The sequence below is a fragment of the Rattus rattus genome, chromosome 13, assembly GCF_011064425.1.
Source record: "Rattus rattus isolate New Zealand chromosome 13, Rrattus_CSIRO_v1, whole genome shotgun sequence".
Lineage (NCBI taxonomy): Eukaryota > Metazoa > Chordata > Mammalia > Rodentia > Muridae > Rattus > Rattus rattus.
The window spans coordinates 44,736,123-44,748,227 of record NC_046166.1 but is presented as its reverse complement, the minus strand read 5'-3'; the positions used below and the strand labels follow the sequence as shown (position 1 = coordinate 44,748,227).

At 39.4% G+C, this 12,105-nt stretch overlaps 1 protein-coding gene across 1 annotated transcript; it reads left to right on the top strand.

The window, feature by feature from the left end:
• The first annotated feature begins 6,402 nt into the window (after nt 1–6,402).
• LOC116914899 (disintegrin and metalloproteinase domain-containing protein 26A-like) lies at nt 6,403–8,541 on the top strand. The gene has a single exon (XM_032919342.1). It carries the CDS (start codon nt 6,403–6,405, stop codon nt 8,539–8,541), a length of 2,139 nt encoding a protein of 712 aa, XP_032775233.1.
• Nucleotides 8,542–12,105: the final 3,564 nt, after the last annotated feature.

The following is a 12,105-nucleotide window of genomic DNA, read 5'->3' as shown; positions in this document are numbered from 1 at the left end:
TGGTATTGATACAATGACAGGCATGTAGATCAATAGAATAGAATTGAATTCCCAGAAATGAACCCACAGTTTTAGCCAAGGACCTAAAAAATCCAGTGAAAAAAGATAACATTTTCAACAAGAGTACTGGTTCATCTGGAGGTCAGCATGTAGAAGAATGTGAACAGATTCATTCTTTTCCCTTTCTATAAAGCTCAAGTCCAACTGGATCAAAGACCTCCACATAAAACCATATACACTAAAACTAATAGAAGAGAAAGTGAGGAAGAGTTTTGAACACATAGGTATAGGGGAAATTTTCTTGATTGAACACCAATGACTTGTGCTGTAGGATCAAGAATTGACAAATGGACCTCATAAAACTGAAAAGGTTTGGAAAGCAAAGGTCACTGTTTAACCAACAGATTTGGAAAAAAAATCTTTACTAATCCTACATCCAATATAGGGCTAATATCTAATATATAGAAAGAACTCAAGAAGTTAGAATTTAGAGAACCAAATAACACCATTAAAAAAAATAGGCTACAGAGCTAATCTCTGCTGTGTTCATAGCAGCCTTATTTATATTAGCCAGAAGCTGGAAAGAACCCAGATGTCTTTCAACAGAGGAATAGATACAGAAAATATGGTACATTTTCACAATGGAGTACTACTCCTCTATTAAAAAACAATGACTACATGAAATTCTTAGGCAAATAGATGGAACTAGAAAATATCCTGAGTGATATAACCCAATTACAAAAGAACACACATGGCATATACTCACTGCTAAGTGGATATTGGACCAAAATCTTGGAATATGCAAAATACCATTCAAAGACTAAAAGAAGAAGGAAGACCAAAATGTGGATGCTTCAGTCCTTCTCAGAAGTGGGAACAAAAATACTCACGGGAGGAAATGTGGAGACTGAAACAGAAGGAAAGGCCATTCAGAGACTGCTCCACTGGGGGGATCCATTCCATATACAGCCACCAAACCCAAACAATACTGCTCATGCCAAGAAGTGCATGCTGACAAGAGCCTGATATAGTTGTTTCCTGAGTGGCTCTGCCAGGGCCTGACAATTACAGAGGTCAACACTTGCAGATAATAGTTAAACTGAGAACAGGGTCCCCAATGGAGGTGTCAGAAAAAAGACTGAAGGAGCTGAAGGGGTTTGCAACACCAAAGGAAGAACAATAATATCAACCAACCAGACACTCCAGAGCTCCCAGGGACTAAACTGCCATCCCAAAAGTACACAAGGATGGACCTATGGCTCTAGCTGCACACGTAGGAAAGGAGGGCCTCGTTGGGAGGGAAGTCCCTTGGACCTGTCAAGCCTTGATGCCCCAGTGTAGGAGAATTTCAGGGCAGGGAGGAGGGAGGGAGTGGACAGGGAAGAGCAACTTCATAGAAGCAGAGGAAGATAGCAGGTTTCTGGAGGGGAAACTGAAAATGGGGATAATATTTGAATCGTAAATAATATCCAATAAAAAAGTAAAAGATAAAAAAGTACAAAATAAAAATTTGGGTAGAGAACTAAACAAAGAGTTCTCAACTGAGGAATACTGAATGGCTGAGAAGCACCTAAGGAAATGTTCAACATCCTTAGTCATCGGGGAAATGCAAATCAAAACAACCCTGAGATTCCACCTCACGCCAGTCAGAATGGCTAAGTTCAAAATCTCCGGTGATTGTAAGCCGGTACAACCACTTTGGAGATCAGTCTGGCAGTTCCTTAGAAAACTGGACATACTAGTACCTGAGGAGTTAGAGCAAGACTGAAGGAGCTGATGGGGTTTGCAACCCCAAAGGATGAACAACAATATCAACCGATCAGAGCTCCCAGATCTTCCAGGTACTAAACCACCAACCAATGAGTACACATGGAGGAACCCATGGCTCCAGCCACATATGTAGCAGAGGATGGCATTGTCTGGCATCAATAGGAGAAGCCCATGGCCCTGTGAAGGCTTGTTTCTCCAGTGTAGACGAATGCCAGGGCATTGAGGTAGGAGTAGGTGGGTGGGAGTGGGAGCATTCTCATAGGAGCAGGGAGAGAAGTGGGAGGGAAGGAGACAGGAGAGAAAAGGGAATGACATTTGAAATGTAAATACATAAATATCCAGTAAAAATACAAAAAAAGAGTTGTCTATACCAGTAAAAAGTGCCATATTTGCTCCAGAGTAAAGATGATAACAATTTTACCCAGATGTCACATAGCTATGCCAAGCTATAGGAATGGACTGCCTAAAGGTTGTTCATGGTTTCAATAATGAAGATAGGAAAGCCTCACCAATCCTGTTCTTACTGGATTTAAGTTAAACCTCATGATATGGAACCCACACTTCTATTGCTTATGCTTAGACTAAGGCATATGGCCTAGGAGGATACATACAACTATTATTCAACTTAATATTAGAATAAAATGAGTCCTAATGACATATTGCTCTACCCATAGACCAAACTGTTGCTCAGCTCTCATCAAAGAAGCTTCTTCAAGCAAAGGATTGTGAATGACACCAAGAACAGACTGAACAATACACTGAACATGAGAATCTTTGGGGTGTTCCGCCCTAAATAGAATATTCTGATCAAAACCCTCCCCTCAGCAGTCACAGATTATTGTGGAACAGGAAATGTAACGATTCTATGAGCAAGAGAAGATGGATAGTTAAGGAAATAGCATTTTACAGACATAAGACGGACACACATATAAACTCACACACACACACACACACACACACACACACACACGTGAAAAAAAATACCTGTTCAAGCTATGTGCAAGTGATAATTGCAGGAAAAGGAAAAAATGGGGTTTTGGTTTTTTTTTACTATAGTGAAACTACGTATTCTAACCCCACTCATTTTTTTTTATTATTATTAACTTGAGTATTTCTTATATACATTTCAAGTGTTATTCCCTTTCCCGGTTTCCGGGTAAACATCCTCCTCCCCCCGCCCCGTCTTTATGGGTGTTCCCCTCCCCATCCTCCCCCTTGCCGCCCTCCCCCAACAATCTAGTTCACTGGGGTTCAGTCTTAGCAGGACCCAGGGCTTCCCTCCTACTGGTGCTCTTACTAGGATATTCATTGCTACCTATGAGGTCAGAGTCCAGGGTCAGTCCATGTATAGTCTTTGGGTAGTGGCTTAGTCCCTGGAAGCTCTGGTTGCCTGGCATTGTTGTTCATATGGGGTCTCGAGCCCCTTCAAGCTCTTCCAGTTCTTTCTCTGATTCCTTCAACGGGGGTCCTATTCTCTTTCTTTTCTTTTCTTTTCTTTTTCCTTTTTTTTTTTTCGGAGCTGGGGACCGAACCCAGGGCCTCGCGCTTCCTAGGCAAGCGCTCTACCACTGAGCTAAATCCCCAACCCCGGTCCTATTCTCAATTCAGTGGTTTGCTGCTGGCATAAGCCTCTGTGTTTGCTGTATTCTGGCTGTCTCTCTCTCGGGAGAGATCTACATCCGGCTCCTGTCGGCCTGCACTTCTTTGCTTCACCCATCTTGTCTAATTGGATGGCTGTATATGCATGGGCCACATGCTAACCCCACTCATTTGTTAGCAGACATGATGATCACAGACAATTGGCCAGCACTCAATGGAATTCAGGTCCTTTAGTGTCTTGTGTTGTTGTTGTTGTTGTTGTTGTTGTTGTTGTTGTTGTTGTTGTTTTGTTATTGTTGTTTTGTTGTTGTATTTCTTGATGTTTTGCTTCGTTTTAAGACAGAGAGAAACTTAAAGTTTGGTGAGTTGGAATGGGGAGACAGATGTGGAATGAGTTTCAGGATAAGAAAAAAATGTAATAAAATATAAAGGAAAAAATTCTCATAGAAAATAATAAAAAATATGGAAGGATTAATAAAATGTACTGGCAAGTGATCAAGCACCCAGACTTTAGTAATCAATCTTAATCAGCAAACCAAGACATCCTCACCATTTTCTAATCGATCTATTAAATACACTGCTCCCAGATTAATGTTTTCTCAGTTATGAGCTACCCCACTACCAAAAATTTACCCCTATGCTGTTACTCCCCACCTTTCCAAACTCATTACCATATATTACCTTGAGTAACAGTTGTATGACATAGAAAGTACCGTACAGTGCAGGTGTTCAATGTCTCAGGGGTCTTCACTGACCTGATAAAAATAAAACTAATGGCAGACAATTGATTTTTTTAAGAGTATATTTCAAAAGACGGAAATTCTTTTCCATAATCTGAAGTGCTTTGAGTATTCCTTATTATGGTTAAGACTAAATAAAAGAACAGTGATTATTATATGACAAAATAGAAAGTCCGAATAGTTTTACAGTATAAAAGGAAAAATATGAATTTGGAAATGAAATTTATTGAGCCAGAGACACTGGAGTATAGCATATGAAGAGAAAGAAGTTAGACTTACTGACAGAAAAGAGGAAACTGAATAACTTTGGTTGACTTGGTAGAAGAACCATGAGGAAGAACCCCATCACTTGCTAAGTTCTTAGATTAAAGGATGCTGTTGCTAGGCACATGAATCTAGAACATAAACCATGAGAGAGAAATGGGGGGTTTATATTCTCTTGGGCATTCTCAAACAACCACCTTTTTACTAAGATTGTAAAAATGTTTTGTGAGCAAGACCAAAACAAGAAAGGAACATAGGCACCTCTTCACCTGATCGTAAGCCTTTAGCAGATTCAATAAGGGACAGAAGCACAGATAGTTAGGGGAGGAACACATAGGGACCTCAGTTCCTTGCCAATTGTTTCTGTTGGGGATGGCATTTATATTCTTCAGATATTTCCAATCTCTTCTATTTTGTTACAGTGACTTTTGTTAGTGTAATTCACTACATCCTAAATTGTTAGAGATCTTGGGTGGTAAGTGGCTAGCTATAAATAAATTAGATGAAGCTGTGAGCAGAAAAAAATGGGGTAAAATCAGATGTCTGTGAGCCACCATGAAATCTTGGTTAAAATAATTGTACCGAAGTTTAAAAGAAAAGAAAAATCTATCTTTTTTCTGGAGTTGTGGATGGTAAAATTATTTTATACAGTAATGAAAGAGCTTGCTCTATTATTATTATTATTATTATTATTATTATTATTATTATTATTATTATTATCCTTTATACCAGAAATATACTTTCTATGACAATTATCAAATCTAAAGCAAAGTATTTTTGGATAATCATCAGCATGTTAGAGTTTTAATCAGAGTTTTATTATAATGCCACTAAATATCTCTTTAATATACTTTTTCTTATACAGTCTTTTCGTCTGTATATGTTAGTACATATTGTTCCTTAATTATTTTTTAAAATAATAGTAATACACTAAAGAGATCAGACAAGAGACAGAGCTTATTGGGTAAAATGAATGTTGCAAAAAGCACACAGACATGATAAGGAATCCTGAAACCTGTCTAAAATGTTTTCTTGTCTATGCTTGCAATTCTAGCTATGAGAAGGCAGAAATACACAGATTTCTAAGGCTTGCTGGTGATCAGTTCTTAATACGTTAGAGAGTACAATGTCAGTTACCACCTCTATGCTGAGAAACAAGGTGGATGATGGCCTAGGAATGAGATCCAAAACTTGTGGTAGACTTCTCTAAAGAGAGACAAACACATGCACACAAAGACATAAACCCTCGGACACATATACACACATGCTTATATACATATGCACTTTCAGATATATGCACAAACAATAAATAAATGAAACACTAAAATTTGGAAGTAATGGCACAAACAAGGGGTATAGTTAGGAGGAATTCACTTTTACACATATATCAACATGCCCATGAGGTTTAGACTCACATGCAACAACATTTTTAAAAATCATATGAAGAAATGAGAATAATTTACAGCCTGAAATAGGTTTCTGACACCCAGAGCAATGACACATCAAGGACAGAAGGAAACGGGCAAAAGCCCTCAGTAAGCAGTAGGGTTGTGGAGGAGGGTTCCAACTAGCTATATGAAAGCAATGACGGCTTTAATGTTTAGCATAGGAAATCTACAGTTACAGTTGAGGAAGGATGGAAAATTGGAATATTCAGAAACCACATGGAAGTAAGGGTAATTTATTTTTATTGTCCCATTCAGAACTGGGAGTGTTTTAGAAATATATTTACAGAAGAGTACACTACACCATTTAAGGAAAATAAAAGTGTGTTGTTGAAACATCTTGGAGCAGAGATTAATTGATTTCAACCCATTCTCTCCAGTTATGCCAGCTAATTTAACTTGACCGTGATTTACCAATTCTTATGTTTGCCCTTATTTACCTGTTTTTTCTTTAGTCCTGCTGCTCTTATGACTCAATTCTGTCAGAAGACCCATGATTAAAGGCGATTGCTGCCTGCAACCAGTGCAAGTGAGGACTGGGAGAGCAAGGACTTCTCAAGCTCCTCCTTTGTCTCTAATAGAGCATGGTGACTGTGGGTGAGGCCATGGTCCATAAAAAGGACATGTTCCTTAAGTTCTGCCTGTGGAAGATGTTCTTCCTCTCTGCATGGTCACCAATGGGCCATGCTAAGTACAGTAGCCTTCCAGAAGCAGTGATACCCTTGAGGGTCACTGTCACTAACAGAAATAATATTTCCCCAGGTTGGTTGTCCTATAGCCTGAATATTGAGGGGCAGAGACACATAATCACTATGAAACCCAAAAAAAACTTGATATCCAGAAACTTCATACTATTCACTTATACTCAGCAAGGTGATCTCCTTGAAGAACAGCCTTTTGTGCAGAATGACTGCTACTACCTCGGTTATGTGGATGAAGACCCAGAATCCCTTGTTATTATTAACACCTGTTTCGGGAGTTTGCAAGGCATACTAGAGATAAACGGTACAACTTATGAAATCATGCCCAAGAGCTCAACTTCAACATTTGAACATCTGGCTTATAAAGTGGACACTGACAAGTCAGAATCATTCACCATGAGATGCGGGTTATCAGAAGAGGAAATAGCACGACAAATGAAGCTCCAAGAAAACAATGATTCCATTCTTTTGCAAAACCCATATGAGAATTGGTGGACCCATCACAGGTTTATTGATTATTTTGTTGTAATAGACCATAATCGGTATGTTCATAGAAATAATAATACCACAACTTGTATCCAAGATATGTTGCAAATAGTCAATGGAATAAATGGGTATTATCTTCAAATAGATACTGATGTGGTTTTAACCACTCTTCAAGTGTGGAGTGAAAGAAACTTAGTCAATGTAGAACAAGATATACAGTTGGTCTTAACTGCGTTCTGTACTTGGAAGATAAATACGATTGGCAATCGTGTTAGACATGATATCATACACCTTTATGTCAAACGTGGATATGGTATATATTTAGGTTTAGCAAATGTAGGTACAGTTTGTATAACTCTTAATTGTGCAGTTAACAGTTTCATTTCTGATTCATTGTCAGACATGGCATTCATTATAGCACATGAGATGGGTCATAACTTGGGTATGCTGCATGATGCCAGTGGATGTACTTGTGGGAGACAAAGCTGCATAATGGCCCCGTATAAGTCTAATTCCCCCAAATTCAGCAACTGTAGTTATGAAGAAATGTATTCAGTTGTAAACAAAAGAAGTTGCTTATACGATATTCCAGATGCACTGAAAACAAACCTGACCCTGACTGTGTGTGGGAATAAGTTGGTTGAGGAAGAAGAGCAGTGTGATTGTGGGAACTTAGAAGCCTGTCTGAAAGACCCATGCTGTAGCGAGGACTGTGTTCTCAAACCTGGTGCTCAATGTGCTTTTGGGCTTTGTTGCCAAGATTGCCAGTTCCTTCCAACGGGCACCATGTGTAGAAAAGAGAGAAATGAGTGTGATCTTCCAGAGTGGTGCAATGGATCATCACACGAGTGTCCAAGAGATGTGTATAAAGAGGACGGAAACCCTTGCAGTGGTGATGGCTATTGCTATAAAATGGCATGTCATCAACATGATGAACAGTGTCGAAAGATTTTTGGCAACGGAAGTAGAAGTGCCGGTGAAATTTGCTACATGGAAATGAACAAACGGGGTGACCGTTTCGGTAACTGTGGTAATGATAGTTCTAAATACAGAGGATGCCAACCTGCTGATGTATTCTGTGGGCGAATTCAGTGTGAGAATGTGACAGAACTTCCCCAGAGGAAAAACCACGAAACAGTGCATTACACTCACTTCAATAATGTCATCTGCTGGACTATGGACTATCATTTTGGGATAACCATAGATGACTTTGGAGCAGTGAGCGATGGTGCAGTTTGTGCTCCAGATCATTTATGTGTTGACAGAAAGTGTGTCAGCAAGTCTGTTCTGATAAGCAACTGTTCACCACAGTTATGCAATATGCAAGGTGTCTGCAACAATAAACACCACTGCCATTGTGACGTCACATGGGAACCACCGGACTGTCGACTACATGGCTATGGAGGTAGTATAGACAGTGGACCACCTCCAGTGATTTCAACTCCTACCAATTGGAGTATGTACTTCCTAGCTTTTTTAATTCTGTATGTGCTTGGCTTAATTTCTTTGTATGGCCTTCGTAAGTTAAGGAAATGATCCTGAAAATAAGCTGTGCTAGACTCAGAATCTGGTGATAAAAATCTCACCAGAAAACACAATCTCTGGTCTACAAACTTGCAAAACCTGAAGGGGAAAATGCCACAGGTAAAAGAAACAATAAAATATACCCTATAATACTTCCTTCAGGTACTAATGTGTAGACATTTTAACATATGTTACTCCTCTCCCTCTCCCTGTCCCTCTTCCTCTCCCCCTCCCCCTCTCCCTCCCTCTCTCCTTCCCCCTCCCTCCCTCTCTCTCTCTCTCTTTCTCCCTCCCCCTCCCTCTCTCCCTCTCTCTCTCTCTCTCTCTCTCTCTCTCTCTCTCTCTCTCTCTCTCTCTCTCTCTCTCTCTCTCTCTCTCCCTCCCCTCTCCCTCTCTGTATTTCCAAGACAGAAGTTCTGGATCTGGTTCTCCTACCTTGTTTTAGTATCAAAAGTATTCACCAACAAATAAAAAGTAGTCCTACACAACTTCTTTTATTCAATTTTTTACCTGTTAAGAGCAGAATTAGTGAATGTCTTCCATCAACATGGGCCCAAACCATGGGCCTCCGTATGTGTATCTTTCATTTGGTTTCTCTCAGCTCTGAAGCCTTTCCCTCTTTTCATTGTGCTTTGTCAGGAAAAGAGAGGGACTCTCCAATTCCATTTGCTGGTGACAATTCCCATCTACTAAAATGTGGTTTTAGAAGAGCCACAGTGAGTTTGGAAAACTGAGGGAAGAGTATGAGGCTCCTGTTTTGGTTACTGTAGTTTCAGCTCTTCAAATGCTTCTCAGCCATTCAAGTTTTCTGTTTAGGTCTCCACTGCAGTTTTTAATGGTGTTATTTGGATTATTTGTGTCTTAACTTCTTGGGTTCTTTAGATAGAGTTTAAAACTCTCAGTGTGCAGTAGGGTGAGTGAAGATCTTTTCCAAATCTGTACACTCTCATTTGGTCTATTGATAGTATCCTTTAACTTACACAATCTTTCCAGTTTCATGTGCTCCCATTTATTTATTTATTTATTTATTTATTTATTTATTTTTTTTTTGGAGCTGAGGACCGAACCCAGGGCCTTGCGCTTGCTAGGCAAGCGCTCTACCACTGAGCTAAATCCCCAACCCCGCGATCTTTTTATTTTTTAACACATTAAAGAATTTAATTATTTATAAAGTGGCTGACCATACACTTGTATGTCTTAACTGTCTTTAATATTTTACAGCAATTTAGTAACATTTTTAAGATTAGGGTTTCATACTTTTATATCTGTTGAGATTGAGCCTTAAAAATGTGTAAATTTTTTTCTCCATCTTTATTAAATTGGGTATTTCTTATTTACATTTCAATTGTTATTCCCTTCCCCGGTTTCCAGACCAACATTCCACTAACCTCTCCCCCTCCCCTTCCATATGGTTGTTTCCCCTCCCCATCCTCCCCCCATTACTGCCCTCCCCCAATAATCCCTTTCAGTGGGGGTTCAGTCTTGGCAGGACCAAGGGCTTCCCCTTCCACTAGTGCTCTTATTAGGCTATTCATTGCTACCTATGCAGTTGGAGCCCACGGTCAGTCCAGGTATACTCTTTGGGTAGTGGCTTAGTCCCTGGAAGCTCTAGTTGTTGGCATTGTTGTTCATATGGGGTCTCAAGCCCTTTCAAGCTCTTTCAGTCCTTTCTCTGAATCCTTCAACTGGGGTCCCATTCTCAGTTCAGTGGTTTGCTGCTGTCATTCGCCTATATATTTGCCATATTCTGGCTGTGTCTCTCAGGAGAGATCTACATCCGGTTCCTGTCACCCTGCACTTCATTGCTTCATTCATTTTATCTAGTTTGGTGGCTGTATATGTATGGGCGTTCCTTCAGCCTCTGTTTTATACTTTGCCTCCCTATTCGCACCCAAGGGTATTCTTGTTCCCCTTTTAAAGAAGCAGTGAACCATTTGCATTTTGTCATCCTTCTTGAGTTTTATGTGTTCTGTGTATCTGGGTAATTCAAGGATTTGTGAACCCCATTTTTTAATAGGGTTATTTGTCTCCCTGCAGTCTAACTTCTTGAGTTCTTTGTATATTTTGGATATAAACCCTGTATCGATTGTAGGATTGGAAAAGATCTTTTTCCAATCTGTTGGTTGCCGTTTTGTCCTAACCACAGTGTCCTTTGCCTTACAGAAGCTTTGCAGTTTTATGAGATCCCATTTGTCGATTCTTGATCTTAGAGCATAAGCCATTGGTGTTTTGTTCAGGAAATTTTCTCCAGTGCCCATGTATTCAAGATTCTTCCCCACTTTTTCTTCTATTAGTTTGAGTGTATCTGGTTAGATGTGCAGGTGCTTGATCCACTTGGACTTAAGCTTTGTACAGGGTGATAAGCATGGATTGATCTGCATTCTTCTACATGCTGACCTCCAGTTGACCCAGCACCATTTGCTGAAAATGCTATCTTTTTTGCATTGGATGGTTTTGGCTCCTTTGTCAAAAATCAAGTGACCATAGGTGTGTGGGTTCATTTCTGGGTCTTCAATTCTATTCCACTGGTCTATCTGTCTGTCTCTGTATCAATACCATACAGTTTTTATCACTATTGCTCTGTAATACTGCTTGAGTTCAGGGATAGTGATTCCCCTGGAAGTCCTTTTATTTTTGAGGATAGTTTAGGCTATCCTGGGTTTTTTGTTATTCAAGATGAATTTGCAAATTGTTCTGTCTAACTCTATGAAGAATTGGATTGGAATTTTGAGGGGATTGCATTGAATCTGTAGATCGCTTTTGGTAAAATGGCCATTTTTACTATATTAATCCTGCCAATCCATGAGCATGGGAGATCTTTCATCTTCTGAGATCTTCTTCAATTTCTTTCTTCAGAGGCTTAAAGTTCTTATCATACAGATCTTTCACTTACTTGGTTAAAGTAACACCGAGGTATTTTATATTATCTGGGACTATTATGAAGGGTGTCATTTTCCTAATTTCTTTCTCGGCTTGTTTCTCTTTTGTGTAGAGGAAGGCTATTGATTTATTTGACTTAATTTTATACCCAGCCACTTTGCTGAATTGTTTATCAGGTTTAGTAGTTCTCTGGTGGAACTTTTGGGATCACTTAAATATACTATTATATCATCTGCAAATAATGATATTTTGACTTCTTCCTTTCCAATCTGTATCCCTTTTATCTCCTTTTGTTGTATGGTTGCTCTGGCTAGGACTTCTGGCTAGCACAGTTTTCAGTGTGTCCCAAAACTTTGGGTATGTTGTCTAGTGGGCAGCCTTGTCTAGTCCCTGATTTTAGTGGGATTGCTTCAAGTTTAGTTTAATATTAGCTATTATTTTGCTGTATATGGTTTTCACTATATTTACGTATGGGCCTTGAATTCCTATTCTTTCCAGGACTTTTATCATGAAGGGGTGTTGAATTTTGTCAAATGCTTTCTCACCATCTAATGAAATGATCATGTGGATTTTATCTTTCAGTTTGTTTATATAGTGGATTACTTTGATGGTTTTCCATATATTAAAACATCCCTGCATCCCTGGAATGAAGCCTACTGGATCATGATGGTTGATTGTTTTGGTGTGCTCTTGGAT